The sequence below is a fragment of the Solea senegalensis genome, linkage group LG5, assembly GCF_019176455.1.
Source record: "Solea senegalensis isolate Sse05_10M linkage group LG5, IFAPA_SoseM_1, whole genome shotgun sequence".
Taxonomy (NCBI): Eukaryota; Metazoa; Chordata; class Actinopteri; order Pleuronectiformes; family Soleidae; genus Solea; species Solea senegalensis.
The window spans coordinates 11820407-11838503 of NC_058025.1; the positions used below are offsets into that span (position 1 = coordinate 11820407).

The window sequence follows — 18097 nt, forward strand, 5'->3', positions numbered from 1 at the left end:
TCCCCTTGTGGCAAAACATTTGAGAAAACCTTTTTGTTTTTAATTGCCTCAAGGTGACGTGAAGATAATGTGAATATTTAAATCAGTTTTTCCACAGACGTTTTGGTTCCGGGCAACTAATGTGGATGAAAATATAATATATTCATATAATATAATATATAAGGTCCATTTATAAAAAATAAATGTATGTGAATGTAGACAAAGGCCGCTGAAAAAAAGCCCCACAAATAAATCTTGGTGAATTTATTTATAGACTCACTCTAAAAGACAAAGAAAACAACAGTGAGATAACATGTTCACTTCCGTTCTCAGACCAGATGAAGGCTGAATATGGACCGTGCTGTATCTCTGTAATTAATTACAACTTGGGGAGTCATAGTTTGCCCCTTGGTTATTGATTTAGATATTATTGGACATATCCGAAGCAATTAGCCAAACAAACACAAGCCTTGAAACACGCAGGTGACTTGTGTTCACATTGAGCCTGATTATCATTCTCCCGTCTTCACTGAGCACATTTTGTCTAAAATGCAAATACAAAACTACTGAAGCCATCAAATACAACTTAAATCTAACATTAAAAATGTTTTTTTAAAATCAACTTGCGTGGCATTTTTTGGTAAAAAAAAAAAAAAGAAGAAAAGAAAAGAAAAAGAAAGGCAACAACAAACTTCATTTCACTGACTCACCCCATGTGTGTGTGTTACATGTATTTACAATGATGAGCTGGCTCACAAATTCAGCCTGATAATGACCTAATTATTCTTTCTTCTCCCACAATAGAAGCCTGCGAGGGCGGCTCAGAGACACAAAAAAAAATTGGGGCTGTTAAAGCTCATCGTGGCGGAGAGCGACCATCCGTGCCCATCGAGGGTTGGTGCCAACCCCGCCGACTGCCCCCATCTCTCCGGTCAACCAGAATCATATACAGCAATACATTTACATGGAAGATAAAACTGACTTTCAATGACTTCTTTGTTGTTGTAATCTCACACTGACATCTATGGCCGCTTATGTACGACAAGCTCACACATTTGCCACGACAGAGCAATTTGAGTGGTGCTCAATAAACAGCTCATGGGGCCATTTGTTGATGGTGGAATCATTATGGACCACTTAAGCGCTGAAGGACATACTGATATCTGACAGACCGGTCAGTGTGCTCTCCCGTTTCCTGGGTGTGTGCCTGAGGAAGACAGGGAAGCAGGGGTTGACTGAATGGACTGAGAATGTTGCATTTTTCACTTAGAATACAGATTATACACATGTACAGGGTTAGGTTCTGGAGGTCAGGTCATGGAAAAACCAGTCATGTGTACCGTTGATTATATATTGGTGTTAATTGTCCTTTTGAAAAGGAAAACTCCAACTTATAAGTTAACTTGTTGATTTAAGGCTAAACAAAAAGCAAGTATGGGTTAGAAAACATACTGTCCCTTATTGTAAAATGTGTGATAAAAAAAAGTTCCTCTAGCTTGTGCAACAAAATGTAGTTCATAGTCCATTATTCTGCAGATACAGAGAGCCATAGGAAGGGAGGTCAATGTTCCCAGTTTAAAATAGAGAAACGATACAGAATATATTTAACCAAATGACTTGGAAGAGAGAGAGAGAGAGAGAGAGAGGGAGAGAGAGACCATGCTTCTTCATAAATGAAGAATTTTGATTTTATGTGTGTTGACCCATCTTAACCTTTTTCTATTTTTAACCAGAGGGAGGTGCTGTTGATCATCACCCCCATCTGGTAGAATGTGCTAATTACAGTTAGGTCTAAAGCACAAATTAATATTGATGTTACCATTTCACATCCAACTTATACCAGCTCAAATTGAAGTCTGGGAAAAGTGTGATCCAATATTTAGAGTTGTATTTGTGCTCAATTATGAAGTGTTTAGAATCAATCACTAAACTAGGTACTCAACTTCCAAATTGAGTAACTTCCCACCCCAAAAAAAAATAACCAAATGATTTTGAAATACAATGATCATTTATTTTGTATAAATTGTATAAAATACAATAAACATGTCACATTTCTCACAATATTATAAAAGAGATGCAAAAAAAGCATTATATATAATATCTGTAAAACTGAATGCTTACATGGGCTTGCACCTAAATAAAAAAGGTGGTACTCTTCAGACCAAGGTCGGTATCCCATGTCCTCGGTCCCCATAGGAGCAGCGTTACATCATTTACTTTAAATTACAGGATCAAATAACTACTCAATGCCGACTTCCGCCATCTGAAGACCTCATTACCCACAGAGCTTCAAAAGAAAAAAAAAGAAAAACTCAAAGCAGGCAACCAAAGCTGCTTAGGTTTTTCAACTGGTTGACTAAGTGAATGTGTACAACTGTGGTCTGGTGAGGAACTAGTGAAACTGTAAAGCTGATGCTCAGCTCTGCAGCCTGTTAAGAACCACAATAATCCGTCCAGTCAGTCATCCACTCTGGCATCACTCATGCTGTTGCTTCATAGGAGAATTAAGTCAGGACACTAAGTTCATCTCTTTTGTCACCTAATGTCTGCACCGTCAGCCGCAGCCGTGAAGTCGAGCCAGAGAGGTTGACATGCATGTGTGATCGAACGTCGATTACCTGGCTCTGCATGCATGCAACCGTTTATTAAAAAGAAACAACCTCACAAAAGAGGACACACCTTATCACCATTTTAAACAAATGGTGACTGAGAAACAGTCAGCATTTTAGGCCATGTGAAATCAACAACCCTTAAACTTTTCAGTGCTCAATGAAAAATGTGAATTGGATTTTCCTAAATAGCCTTCAGAGAAGATTACGTCACTTAAGTTAATTTAAAAAATATATATATAAATCTCAGCAGTGAAGGCTTTTTAGGAGGTCCAGTGTGACTATACAACCGAGGGTCCTGCAGTCTTGTCAGAGGTGAAGCCGTGTAGTCTGAATAGATGTTTCGATGACTTGAAAACATAGGGTGGCAGAAAACTGAGGCATATTTGGACATTTCAGTAAGAGAACTTGGGCTTTACCTTTAGTGTAAACAAACCAAAAAACAAATATATATAAAAACCCATCAGCTTAGTTCTTAAATATAGCCTTGGTCATAATTTAAAGATTGTCTTGCAAGTAGAAAAGGGAAATAAAAGAGTCCAATTAAATTGGGGTTAAATCTCACAGTGGTTTGCTTACGTAAGTGAGGTCAACCCCGAAACCCTCGGAACACCCGAGTTGTGCGTCACTCGTCTTTTTCATGATTGGCGTTTCCATTCATAACTCCGTTGGTGTGGTGTGCCCATGTCTGAGCCTGCAGCACTTTAGGCAGCCTCTTGCCCTTGGTGTAGGCGTGGTACCAGAAGTTGAGGAAGAGGACCAGGAAAATCAGGCCGTACAGGCCGATGATGTACACAAAGATGGGGAACTGGTAGGGGCAGTCCATGAAGAAATACTGAAAGATGTGGGTGGTCACCATGACAAACTGGATCTGTAAAGCCAGAAGCAAACACATCAGCAACTTGTAGTGCAAGGACTCACGCCAGGTCTTTAGCAAAAACATTTTTAAAGACAGACTAAACCCACCAGCTGGATGGTAGTGAGGTATTTCTTCCACCACAGGTACTTCTGGTAACTGGGGCCCATGGCAGTCAGGCCGTAATACGAGTACATGAAGACATGGACGACACAGTTGAGCATGGCATGGAACGTTCCCATGCCACCTGAAATGGGGAGCACAGTTGATTATAAAAGGGACATTCAAAAAGCAAAATGAATGCAATTAAGAAAATGAAAAAAACAAACTAAAAAAGATAGAAAGTTCTACCTGCAGCAAAACGAACACCAAACCACCAGGTGAAAGGCATGATGGAGTGATGGTAGACATGAAGAAAGGTCACCTGGCTGTACTTCTTCCTCAAGACAAAGAACACCTTGAAAAAAACAAAACAAAAAAGCACAAGTTACAAAAAAGCACAAGGTTGGACATGGTTCAGATTTAAAAACAACAACTGCTACTTACAGTGTCCAGCATCTCAATAAACTTTGAGAAGTAGTAAAGCCAACACGCTGCTGCCATCTACAGGAGAAAGACATGTCAGTACTGGTGCAACACATACATGTGTACATGAAGGTTTGGTGCCAAATTCAGATTTGCCTTACCCTCACGCCCTGTGGTGAATCGGAGTAGTCGACCAGGTCGCAGTGAAAAGTGTATCCGGTGCCCCAACCCGACATTACGAACTACATGAGTGAGAAGTTATAATAAATGAGTACAATTGTTTGTTTATCAATATCTATAGTCCCACAACACAATGAGGCTTTATATTTCACAATTACTGCAATTCTAATTTAAAACAAACAAACATCAAAACAAACAAAAAGTAATTTATGAACAAAGACATTAAGTGTCTCAGCATGCTTGCTGGAAGTCGTGCACTTCTGAGGACAACAGTCACAGAACACATTCCAGAGAAAAGGAAACGACACCCGTCAGTCCGGTTTACCCTCAGATCAATCAAGTCCGTCCATGAACCAAAACAAGGTCATAGTCACGTGTTACGATTCTGTTCTTATCAAATGAGCACACAATGCAAAGAAATACTCGTGTTCCGACTGCGCTGCGAAACCTCACATTTTAATCTCAAAACGGTGGCACTTCACATCAAGAACGCAAAGTGACAAGACAATGACTCACCTCATAGATCATGTACAACGAGAGGGCGACCACGCTGAAGTTGTAAAAAATCAGGAGTCCTTTGAGGTCGAATGCCTTGCGGTTCTCCATTAGCCGAGGCCCGAGCGACGTGACAAAGTAAATGTACGCCGCAATGACGATCGTTTGTGGGAAAGGGGACGACATGAGGAACCAGTCGTCTGTGCGCGAGTCTGCAACAGAAACATGTCCACAGGTCTGTGAGAGCAGTGCTTGAATTAAAAAGCCCGCTGTCACGGACAACAGAAACCAGTCAAAGTGAGAGTGTCAGGTTTTTAAGTTGTGAATGAAGCAACTCTAGAGTGAACGCTTTATGACTCACCTGCATTTTGCATCAACCGGTCATAAAGCATTACAGCTGTCGACTTCAAATTAAATTCCATTTTGGGATCCTTGATCTTCACCTAAAGGGCAAAAGCAGAGGTTGGTAAGAAACCGGGAGTGATTTACTCTTTATATTAAATCCAAATCCCTTCACACTGAGGTTCTATTAAAAGGGCACTCAGCGGTTTGTCAGGTCTCATGTCGACACCCTAAGTGAAGACAAGTCGCTGACGAGTTGCAAAAAAGGGAGTTGAGTAACTAAAGCTATTGAATGAATCAGGCAACAATGAATCAGATTTCCTCCCCGTGCAACTGCTGGGATGGAAAAAAACTAAAGAAAAAAGAGAGGCTACTCCGATAGATACTGCTCTGCTAGCATCAAAGTCAGACAAAGCCAACAGTGTACGAGGAGCACAATGAACGGCTGTCTGTGCCGCAGTCTTCCAACAAACGGTGACAAGAATCCATTGAAGAAACATTACACATGTCCAACACAGAATTTCTTTGTTTAAAGACTGCCCTGCCGTCACAAATCATTTCACTTTTACAAACACAGATTAGGTCAATCTTAGCCTTCAATCTTGTAGCTTTTCATAAGATGAATGATAATGAAAGGGCAGACATTCATTAACCTTGTTTAAAAAAAAAAAAGTTTCACTTCTAGAATCAATTAGCTGATTTTGAAATTCCATAGGTAGTCATGGTACTAATCCCTGTGTCACTCCTTAAAAAGGAGAGGTCAAACACAAAACCATGGCATTTAAATATATCCGATTATTTTCATTTCTGAAGACACTTGCTGTGATTTACTTGCTGGCATTTACTCACATCTGCCAACATAAGCCAACATGACAGGTTTCCAAGGTGTGTCTACCTGAACGTAAGCAGCAGCAGCAGCAGCACATAGGGCAAGGTGAAAATCATTGGGTAGACAGAGAAAAAAAAAAAAGGCATGGCTGTGTCTAGAGTTTCTTCTCTAATGAGGACATGGCAGGTTTTGACACGCTGGGTCTACATTATAGCCAGGGATCCTGATGTAAAGCAGCAACTCCCATGGTACACTTCTTCCATTAACAGCATTTAAATGTCAGCTCCCATCACGGTGGAAATAAAATAAAAAAATAAAACCCCAGGCTGAATTAAAACGCTGTCCTACAGGATACATCCAAACTGTGAGCTCAATAATGGCCCTAAACTTTGATTGTTAATAAAATATCTAATCAGCCAACTGTAATTGAATTGGGGAATTCAAAGCAAGCATCAGAATGGGGAAGTAAAGTGACTTCATTGACTTGGCATGGTTGTTGGTGCCACACACAAAAAAAAACAGCTCCATGTACATTTCAGAAACTGAATATACTGGGATTTCCAGTCACCATATCTAGGCTTTAGAGAGAATGAGGGGCAGCTGCTGTGAGCAAATAAAATACCTTAAAATGCCCAAACTGATAAAGTGACTGATAATGAGTAGCACAAATCAAAAAGAAGATAAAACACTCAGATTTGGGCCACTTGAGCCCGTAGTGTGAACAGAACCTACAGCGGAACCTGGTTCCAATCAAAGCCATGGATCAGCAGGTGTGTTGACACGTCAGATTAATGATTTTCCAAGCAGGTGCTGGAAGTTTCCTTTATGTTCAGTTTCTGCGTTTAAATGCCTTTCCCTGTGTGGTTGGTATTAATAAGACGTTGTTAAATTCAGGTTTACAATTAAAAAGGAAACACATTTCCAACAAAATACCGGTATCGCTGTGAAACAGGTGAACGAGGCGAATCACAGACACGCGTTAGCCTCGGCGCACAGGTGTATTCCTCCATCTCACCTAATTGTCTCTCTGGTCCACTTTAGAGTCAAATGAAAACTACAACGTTAAAGTGCTCACCTTTGTTGCCGTTACTCGAGGAAACTTTGTGGGTTCCTTAAAATTTCCCCGTGAACAAAGTACCTGTTGACCTGCAGTTTCCCGTCCGTGGGTGGGCGACTCTCTTCATGCTCTCACACACAGGAAGCGCCCTTTAAGAAAGCAATGGGGCGGGGCCTGTCAGATAACAACGCCCACCGCCACTCCTGATAGGCTAATTTGTGAACGTGTGGGAATTAATGTGAAGTCCTGACTTTGTGGACATACTATTCTTCAAACGTAATAATTTATATAAGCACAAATCGTTTAACGATGAATCACAGTTAGGATTGATAAAGTCAGAAGGAAATAAGGCAGTTTCTCATTCCTTTTATTTTAAGATTAAAAAAAAAAAAGAAAATCAATAAAGTTGTTCATTATGAAGACAGAAATTGTGACCCAGACAACAATAAACTGCTCACATACATTTACAGGGTTCATATTAGAGCGATATTAAAAATATACAAGAAAAGTTGTATAAATATCTATAATTATCCTTATAAAATATCAGACAATTAAAGACTCAGTGAAAACCTGAGTTAAAGTTTAAAAAATAAAACAGTTGAATGTAGTTTGTTTTTTAAACAAATAACCGCAAATCTGAGGGGAAACATTTAATAGCAATAATGTGACAACATTATTTTATGTGTACATTGAAGACACAAAGTGAGTGAAATATTTGCCCAGCCCTAATTCATGTGCAATAAAAAAAGGTATTATTTCAAAAAGAAAACAATTGATTTGGGTCAGAAGTTACAGGACAACACAGTCCTTATGTAAATCTGTGAAGAGAGGGTGGGACAGAGAGCAGACTGAGGTTTCTGTATCGTTCCCCGGCTGTTAGTTTCAAAAAGGACTGAAAGCAAAACAAATGCAAATTTCTTTTTTTTTCCAGGAATAACAAGTGTTTTTCAATGCCTGGTTACTCCCATGAGAACATTAACTAAAGTAGTAAGTAGTAAAGACTGCCACCAAACCTGTTCACCTGTCTCCATCACCTACAATTGATATTGTCAACAAGAGTATTCCGCAGACGATTTTGTAAGATGAAAAACTAATAAAGGGTGTGAATTTATCATATAAAGTTTATTCTGCTTGTCTCATACTTATACACAAACATGACTAAGATGAGTAATACTCAGTACCTTTAAAAACTTGCATTGCTGGACAATAAATCAACTCAAAATATGAAGCGTGGGAAAGCAACAAACAGAAGTACATAAAGAACAAGCAAGTTAAAATAAAAGCACAGTAACAACCTGCTAGTTAAAATAAAATCACATGGAAAAACAAGCACGTTAAAATATTCCATAAAAGAAGTAAAAAGTCATCCTCAAAAAGGTCAGTTTTCAAGAGAGATTTAAAAACAGCAACGGAACTTGCAGCCTAGTTCTTTTCAGGCAGGTCGTTCCACCGTTTGGGAAAAGGCTCCGTTGTGCTTCAGTTTCACCCTAGATCTGAAAACGATCAGTAAAGAGCCACCAAGCGGACTCAGAGTGTAGAGGGCGGGTGGTGTTAACACGTCAGGTAAATAATCTGGGGCCAGCCTGCACAGAGCTTTAAAAGTCAGCAATAAAAATTTAAAATCATTGATAAAAGCAATAATAGAACCAGTGCAGAGGAGCCAGGAGGGGTTTTATGTGACCCTGTTGGCTTTATCAAATCAAAAGACATTGTGCATATTTACAAAGCTGGGCAATTATATACAATTCACTTAAGGCATTTATTATTTTGTATGCAAAAACAAAACAGGTGACATCTCACTAAACTTATTATTCCTTCCACTGGACATTTTTTCTTGACAACTTAATTGTGAGGGGATGTGTATTCATTTGCATGCTCAGTGAACCATGAGTCCATTTCCATATACAAAACATCAGCATTAATCTTCATCACTGCTCCATGCATCCTGCAAGGCAGGGTTCACTGAAGGCTGGCTAGCAGCGTCCTGTAAAGAAGACATGGAGCTACGTGTCACATTGTATTCTTCCTAATAAATAAAAAAACATATATACTAAAACACACTGTCAGTGGAAAAACAAAAACCTAGTAAACACACTAGTAAAAAGTATCGACGGCAATATTTACAGGAGTGATGATAACTGCTGCAGAGTACATATGATCAAGCATGGGTGAGAGGAAGCCATTTGTAACTGAGTAAGCACTACGAGAATGTTGTAGGTTTCTGGAAGCATCTCTACATGCCAGATAACACCAACGTAACATGATGGAAATTCCTCAGATGACTCGCTGTTTGTCTTTAATTTCTGAGACGATGGCAAATGCAGGTTAAAAATACACTATTATAGCAGTGAGACATTGTTATAGGAAATCAGTTTGTTACGTCTGTCTATAATGCGTATTTACTCGCATTATAGACATCGGCGCCGGTGCCAATCCCAGCTGACAGGGCGAAAAGGCCGGGAAACACCCTGGACAGGTCGCCAGTCCATCACAGGGACACATAGAGACAATTCTTTCTCACACCTACGGTCAATCTAGAGTGTCCAATTTGCATAATCCCCACATCTGCATGTTTTTTGACTGTGGGAGGAAACCGGAGAAAACGCGCGCACACTCGGGGAGAACATACAAACTCCATGCAGAGAGGCTAATGTGTATTTAATTGCTCAAAATTACTGCTTTTCTAACTATTGTTGTTTGTTTGTTTTTTTTTATCAGCTCCTACCTTGTTTGAACTGTTGGACTCATCTTCCACAGCTGAGGCATGAAGAACAGGAACCCATGCCAGGATGTTACAGTCTTTACCTCCACTGTACAGCTCCTATACACACACACACATATACACGCACACACATACATATATATATATATATATATATATATATATATATATATATACATACATATACATATATATATATATATATATTATATATACATACACATAGACAAAGAGAGGCAGAAGAAATGAAGAAGGGAAGCATTACCTTCACTTTTAAAGCATGTCCCAAAACAAAATCAGCATTGACACGAGGTTCACAGAAGTAAAATTATCTATCAAAACTGTCCATGCACTTCAAGCAAGAATATGGAATGGGAAACATCAGTCCTCACATGGGACATAACACGCTTAAAAGGAGTGAAACATATTTTCAGAGCGACTCAACTACATTCCTGTGTACTCCTTCACATACAACACAACCTGTGTGGGATACCGGATGCTGATATTGCTCAACAATAAGTGTGTGGGCTGTCATACATGTGGGTGTCTAAGGTTGCCTAATCATTAAATAAAGATTTACTGAAGATACAAGACATTTACTGGCACTTAAATACAAAACAGAACAGAAAACGAACAGAAAAGTTACAAATTTGAATTTGTGCTGAGCTTTGCTTACAAAGAAAGTGGAATGTTATACGGTGTATGCAAGGGACTTGCAGATGTACTGGAGAACTACGTCCATATTGATCCAGTCGTAGCAGTGGTACGTTTGTGTGTCAGTTGTAAAAGTAGTAACATAATATTAGCACCACATGACCTCTGCTACATTGTAATTTTAAACTTTCAAGCTCAACTCGAGCTCTTGACTGTGACATGGGTGAGGTGGCTACTTTTGTGCAGTTTAACCTTTATCGTCCGCCTTCTGAAAGTGTCCCATTTAGGCAGAAAGAGCCAATTCGTGTCTCACTATGGGGACAATTTATATTTGCATTTACAGTTGCTAAGTATATCTCAGGAAATCTTGACTTTGCCATGTTATCTGTCACAGGTAAATGGCTCATTTGAAACTGCCATGGGGATTGCAAATAGCTTCTACTGCACCGCCACCACCAGGGTATTTGAAGAGAGAGTTTATGGCATCAGTAAAAAGGACAGCTGACAGTGAGACACAGACAGGTGGAAATACAAGCAAAGGCAATACAGGTGCGGGATAGAGTGGGCAGATACAGGAAAAAGCCACCACACGGGTGCGTCACCTGGTAGTCTGGGTGGAACTCGCAGCAGTCGACATTGTTGTAGTGCCCCCGGAGCATCGTGACAAGCTCTCCAGTGTGAAGGGCATAGACTGCAACGGAGCTGCCGCACGGCACAAATACAAACTCGGGGCTGCAGCCACGCGACACTGCGAACTGAAGCTTTTTACGACTCTCGTTGCAGACCTTCCCATAATTCACCTGAGGGACAAAAGATGAAGGGATGCAAATTCAGACAATGTGTGCATGTACAACACAGAATGTCATACTAGTTTCTCGATTGATATAAAGGTTTTTTTTATAGGTTACAACAAACAATATATTCTTTTTCTCTAATTTCCTCATTGACGGTCTACAATTGCTACCTTTAAACTGTCAGTAACATTTCCCTTCTGCTAAATCTTTGGTTTAAGAAAGTGCTCTCTATGATTCCGGTGTAATGATTATATGACATAATGAGAAGAAAGTATGTCTTTCCTTATATCATTCCCCTTATTTAAGCAATCCGTAATAATGTAAAGAACAGGAATTCTTCACAATAGTATCCATCTTATTTCTATGTAGTTATACACACTTTATTGGAGGATGTTTTATGACTTTTTGTGCTAAAAAGAAAAGAAAAGCTGACAGCAGATAATCTTTATCAAGGTTTAAGCTTTAACCTTTTACCAGAAGCACAGGGGAAGAAACTATAAGGCCTCATTTCAGGTTTAATGCTTTACTTTTATGTCCCCATGTTATGTGCACCAGACATTCCCATCATATCGTTGATCACAAGCCATCTTATACTATTTGCCCAGGAGAGAAAGTCATCAACCCTCACTGGCTGTCTTGTGCCTGAAGATGGAAAAAAATCCCACCATGGCAACTGTGGCATGAGGCAGAAAAGCAGAGTGGAAGATCGTGTGAGAGCCCAGGGCAGATAGCCTCCCAACGCCTGAACGTATTGTTATGACTGTATGTTGTGACTGTGATATATGCATGTGGATGAGGATACATGTTTTGTATGCACCCAAGGCTATGAAATTGAGGCGAGTACAACTCTTTTGTGTTTTATTCATAAATAAAATAGTGTTTTAACCTTATTCCAGAGAATGGCTTTTATCTCCACTACGGTTAACAAAGGCAACCTCAGCCGAACTTGAAAATGACCTGGTGATGGGAAGTGACAAAATACATATCATACTTAAAAACAAGCTTGTTGTGGTTGTTGTTTTTTTGTCAAAATTGGAACCTGAACAGCAGCATTCTGTATTTGCTGCTTTCGTACTGACTGTAGTAGTCAACAAGAAGTAGGCAACACAGTAACAAGTGATCAAAGTGTAGTCAATCTCAACTGTTTCTGTCATGATCATGTTTTACTCTTACTTATTTTTCAGTAAATCAATAAGATTAATAAAAGTGCAGAGAGTCATTTCGCTTTTCCTCTAGTGAATAGTAAGTTGTATGCTAGTTGTGAAAAGTGAAAGACTTGCTCCATTGCATCACTGACAACATTCAGTACTGACGATATGAACTGCTAGGGCTTTTAGGGTCAACACGATGTACTCTTGGTAGGTAGCTAGTGAAAAGCTCAAATAAGCTTGCTGTGCAGTAACTACACTCTAACCATATTCAAATTGGGCATAAACAGCAAGACTGACCTCATATTTAAAAGGAAAAAATTATTTCTCTTGACTGGAGGCTATTATGCAAGATATCTGGGGAATCGATTCACTTGCTATTCAAGAATCTGGTGAGGTTAGGGTCTGTAATAGCTGTATCTACATTATTCAGTGTTTTTTCAGACCAAAGCCTTCATACATAAATCTTACCAGCGTGTTTTCCCCAGTGGCACTATTCCACAGTCTCATACGGTCATCAGTTCCAGTTGTGAGGATGTAGAGGCCATCGCCAGTGAAGCACAGGCCATTCACTCTGCCATTATGCGCTGTGTTTACTAGTAGGAAACAAGGAAGACATAGTAACAGTGCATTAAGCATCCAAGAATGTGTGCTAAAGGTCCTTCAGCACACAGACCTGTCTGTCTAATCACATCTCACACCTTTCCATAAATGCTTAGTGTAAGTGTTTTTAAAACTGTGAATCCTATTATTTCACAGCATAGCAAAGAGAAATTGGTTTAATTGCAAACGGGTTTCCTCTGGGGCCTCGGCTGGAGCACAAGCAAGAGCTCGGGCAGAAACAAGCCAGTGAACAACCTGGTTCTGTGTCAGTTTGAATAACCTGACACTCTATTGGTCCCTCAGCTAGACACCAGTACAAAATGTTCCACTATATTTCTTCAACCACATCATCATCATCAGTAAGGTGCACCAACCCCCACCAACTTCATATCAGGTCTTCTTCTTCATGTCCTCAGGTCTTGTGTGATAGCATCATTTGATTGTGACAGTAAGTGGTAGATTTATATGGTTGAGGAAGGAAAAAAATCTTTTACATGTTGCCACACAAGCTAAACCCCAAATCATTACTCTGCAAATGACACAATTGGGATTGAACAGAAATGAAAGCAACAGAGGGAACAGTACCTGCTTCTGTGGAGGCTTTTGACTTATCTCCTTTGTGCTGGTCCAGGTCGAGGAGACTACCAGAAGCCCGACGTACATCCCACACTTTCACCTTGCTGTCTGCACTTAGAAGGAGAAACTGGGGAGTGAATTAAATAATATATGGTCCAATAGTTGACCTATTTAACACAGATTTCCTAACATATGCTCAACTAAACCTTTATACAAGGTACAGCAGTGTGTTTGTAAACTAATGTTTGCTTTTGAAGATTAATTCACATGCTACTCCAACACGTGTGCCTCTCTGTGCCAATTGTTTTCAAAACCACTTAGAGTGCTTGGGGACAGCAGCCCAGTGATCCCAAAGGCTTAATTAGCAGGTCTAATGTAGCATAAAACAGGTGGGGACTGTATCTAGCATATGACAGGACTAGGACTGGTGCCACAGAGCACTAGCTTTTTGTGTTGCAGTGCCATTATCCTTGAGTCAGGGTTGCAACATGGCCAGATGTCCAGGAACTGAGATGACAACATGTGTGCTTGGGCACAACAGCACGGTATCTGACACTTTTCTTTGATGTGGCTCGGTGTGCAAACTCTGTGAGGATTTCAGAGGCTGAAACTCCACAGGCAAGAGTGGCATTAAAGAGTGCTTACCTGGCAGTGGCCAAGATGTGCTCGTATCGAGGCGACCACCGCACAGACAGGACTTCTGCTCTGTGACCTGGAAGGGATACACGCTATTGTTTATTACTGAACTATGTGTATGTGCAAATATATGCATGTGTGTGTGTGTGTGTGTGTGAGTGAAAAAAGCCACTATGGTCTGTTCCACCAACCCTGAAGAACATGACTCCGTGAACCAGACTTCAGGTCACACAGCTGGACTTTAGGGTATTTGGTGCCAACTAAAAAAACATAAACAAGAGACAGTTTAATGAAGACATTTCTATTATTTCTTTATTTACAACACTGAAAGAGGGAATTTATGAGAAAAAGTTAATAGGGGAAAATCCCCTTTAAACATGCAATTGTATTGTTACATTTCTCAGTATTGATTTTAGCAAATGTTACTAAATGTGTCAGTAAAATCTGCTGTGCAAGAGAGCCAAGATTCAGAAGAGTGACAACCGGTGCCCAAGTTTTCTCGGATTAGGTGGGGTAAATACGAAATCTCATTGATACTAACTTTTGATAAACATGAGTCAACACACCCAGACACGTATACATTGGAAGAGGGCAAGATATTTGAAGTAATTTAACAGGACAAAGAAGCTGATTGAGTGTCATTAAAATCTAAAAGGCCTCAATGTCGCAGAAATGAAGAGCCCATGTTTCTTGCTAAAAAGTCTACAACCTGTTTGACAAGCATGTCCAACTCCTCTGAGAGGAGGGGGCACATTAATGGGAAAAAAAACATGGCGACTGTGAATAGGTGTGTCAAAGGGAAAGGATACACATGTGTTAAAGAGCACCATGTGCCATTTGTGAGCATGAGTAACCTGTTGGTCCTGCTTGGTGGCTCGGTTGTGAGGCAGCACCTAGATTCCTATAATATTTTTTCAATAGAAATGTGTCATTGAACCTGATGTTAGCCATGTGTAACTGCGTAGCGACCACTATCTGGTCCCTCTGGGTATATTTCACATTTCATAACCAGGGGTAAAAACCAGGTGGGTCACCAGGTGGGATTTGTTCTGGGGGGAGCACATGGCACACTGATTGAAGAAAGAAAATGACGACAGACTAGGTAACTAATGAACTTTTTGTACTGAGGCCAATGCTTTAGCATGCACCCCAGCTGGTTTGTTCTGCTTCACTTATATCAACAAACACACACACACACCTGCAATGAGACTGTGCTTCCTGGCGATGGGGGACAAGTGGTGGCTGTAGACATTTCCCTCAAACTCAAAGACTTCAGCAGGCTGAAGAAACACAAGTTAAAGACAGAGAAAGACAGCATCAGTAAGTTGTGGTAGAAATTCAGCGGCCCCTCAAATATACTGTATATATAATACATGAATATGTATATATGAAATGAGAGGTGGAGTATACTGACTAAATTAGATAAAAATAAGAATAATAATTAAAATAAACATTAAGGCAAGTATACAGTTAGGGTACCGCGTATCAGAGCTAAGCAGGCAGCTCACCCAAGCACCAGTGGTGATTACAATGCAAATTCTTCAGCAAATATAAAAAGCCTCTGTGTGCCCCATCTATCAGTGTGTGCCAGTGCCAACACAGACTGCGAACCAACAGCCTCACACACACAGAGGAGGCTCTGTTTGCATAAAACCCAACACAGACTGACAATGTGCACCACAATGCACAACACACACTAATGTAGAAACACACAACCACTAGAAATAATTTATTATGTATGACGTGTATTTGTGGGGCAGAGAGACAGGAGGAACATGTAGACAGAAACAAATGAAAGGTCAGCGGGTTCTATTCTGTCCCTTGTCTGACCTTCTGAGGCAACCGTGATGCCAGTGTAACTCTAGCACTGCTCAGAGCCTGCCATATGGGACTGTGTGGCACAGAAAGGTAGAAAGCATGAAGCAGAAAGTAAGAAAGTAAGAAAGAAAGGAGAAGCGGGGCAGTGGAGCTACAATAAACCACATGTACACATGTCGAAATTAAGCATATGTTATACTATAACATTGAATATTTGTTTACACTGTGTCAGAAAGATGTTATAACTCCTTGGTAAATGACTGATGTGCCGTACCTTCAATGTCTCAGTGTCCCAGACCTTCATGGTCTTATCAAAAGAACTTGAGACAAACATTCCTGTGTCATAAGGATACCACTGAACTGTCTCAACACTGAATTTGTGGACATACCGACTCGACCTAAAGAGGAAAACAGAAACAAAGGTGATTAACTGTCAGCAGGACGGCGCACATCCTTATCAAAACAAATTCCTGTTTCCTGTCCTTGGTGGACTGTTAGCAGACACATTTTCTAGCAATGTTTGGTCATATTGTTGCATGTCTTCAAGACCTTCATGACAAATACAAACTGATGGTTTAGAGTGAGTTTCACATATTTTATATGAATTAAACGTGCATAAAATGATGATATCAACGTGGAAAAAACATGTTTGATTCATAGTAATCCAGATTCAGGTCACTTCAGTAGAGCACAACAGAATGCTACCCTCTAGTGGACACAATTAGAAATGGAGTCAAATGTACCTGCCGACTGTGCAGACTGCCTTGCAGGTGTATTGTGGTTTGCCACTGTAGTTCTCCAGGTCATACACAACGATGATTCCATCTGAACCTCCAGACAACATGCTAAACAAAAGATATTTCAGATATTTAAAGTTCAGATATTTAGTTTTTGAATTATTCAAATGCAATTTCCCATACTTTCAGAGCTGCAATATCAATTTACAAGTATAGGGAATTTAGCAATGCATTGGTAATGGCTACGTGAATAGATTCTGTATCTGTAACAGACTTAATATCTTGTTTCTGATTTTGGTGACCTGTTAATACACTCGCTACTGCTCTACAGGATTAAACCAATGGAGTATCACTAATATAATATACAGCTATCAATAACATATATCAGTGGTTCTCAAACTTTTTATACCACGAACCACCATTCCCGCCAACATTAAAATAGGCCGAGCAAAGTCAGGACTTCCCACAGGAGGCAGATTTATTCCCAATAACATAATTTCATCCTCCTCTTCCTCAAATATACTTCACACACTAGTATTGTGAAATTAGATTAAGATGGAGCGAGAGATGAGGTGACTAATTATTATTATTTAATTTATAATAATTATTTTGTTAGTAAGTTTCATTTTCTAAGCACTCTGGTCAAAATTCCTCAGTCCCTCTCCGATCACATACCCTGCCTGGTATATACAGTAGACTATTATTTCTGATTTTCCTCCAAGTACCACCAGAGGAGGCTCATGTACCACAGTTTGAGAACCAATGACATATTTTACGTGATGCTTTGTGCGATGCCTATAAACATATACAAGAATAAATGTAGTAATAAACAATAGACCATTAGTAAGCCAGGACTTACTATCTGCCCTCTACTGCTTCAATGTCTATTGTGTTAATGCCATTGCCATGGATTCGGTCCACATCTCTGTCAGGATTCAACTCCAGTCCAAAAACCCTTTGAAAGTAAGAACAGAAGATTAACATGACTGCACGCTTTAAATGTGGCATTTCTCAAACACAATGATATTCAAGGATGGGCACTGTCACCACATCGGTCAAACGCCTCCATTCTATACATTTATTGCATACAGACTGCGGATCTCTCACCTTCTCGTTGACTCTGCACGTCGCAATCGCAGTGGGTCATCCAGTCCAGCCTGTCTTGCTGTCAGAAACCCCAACATTATCCCAATTTGAAGAGAATACGACTTTAATTTTTGAGTGATCTACGCAACCCTTGGTTAGCCTAGCCAACAGGCGAACATGTTACCCAAAACGAAGTGAGTTTTGATTAATAAATCAAAACATGCGCATCCAACACTGCATTATATCTTAATTAACGCTCCCTGGTAGCTAACCGCGCTATTTCACCCTCTTTCGAGAGTAATTCTTGTTACTTTCTGTGTATTTTTGCATTCATTTCGACTAGCTTTGTGGCTAATTCACGACAACAGTCGGCCATTTTGCTACGTTATCGGCGCATTCTAAGACGAGCGCGATGATTGGTTGGCAAAGCATAGCCGTCCTATCACAACGC

The 18097-nt window shown here is 40.0% G+C and overlaps 2 protein-coding genes across 3 annotated transcripts; both read right to left on the bottom strand.

Moving 5' to 3' along the window:
- Nucleotides 1-228: 228 nt before the first annotated feature.
- Nucleotides 229-7007, bottom strand: elovl7a (ELOVL fatty acid elongase 7a). 2 transcript variants are annotated; one of them, XM_044027196.1, is made up of 9 exons: nt 6891-7007; nt 5006-5087; nt 4666-4856; nt 4131-4211; nt 3991-4047; nt 3796-3901; nt 3555-3691; nt 3168-3459; nt 229-1186 (listed from the first exon to the last, which is right to left on the bottom strand). In XM_044027196.1, exons 2-8 carry the CDS (start codon nt 5064-5066, stop codon nt 3214-3216), a joined length of 879 nt encoding a protein of 292 aa, XP_043883131.1. In that variant the 5' UTR covers nt 5067-5087; nt 6891-7007; the 3' UTR covers nt 229-1186; nt 3168-3213. The 2 variants fall into 2 exon arrangements, with proteins under 2 accessions (XP_043883131.1, XP_043883130.1); XM_044027195.1 differs by lacking the exon at nt 229-1186 and having other exon boundaries at nt 2630-3459.
- Nucleotides 7008-7815: 808 nt separating this feature from the next.
- Nucleotides 7816-18066, bottom strand: ercc8 (excision repair cross-complementation group 8). Its single transcript, XM_044026334.1, has 12 exons — nt 17668-18066; nt 17420-17515; nt 16567-16668; nt 16098-16221; nt 15204-15285; nt 14197-14265; nt 14015-14081; nt 13379-13482; nt 12662-12786; nt 10851-11048; nt 9598-9693; nt 7816-8856 (listed from the first exon to the last, which is right to left on the bottom strand). The coding sequence occupies exons 1-12, from the start codon at nt 17742-17744 to the stop codon at nt 8791-8793; spliced, it is 1206 nt and encodes a 401-aa protein (XP_043882269.1). The 5' UTR covers nt 17745-18066; the 3' UTR covers nt 7816-8790.
- Nucleotides 18067-18097: the final 31 nt, after the last annotated feature.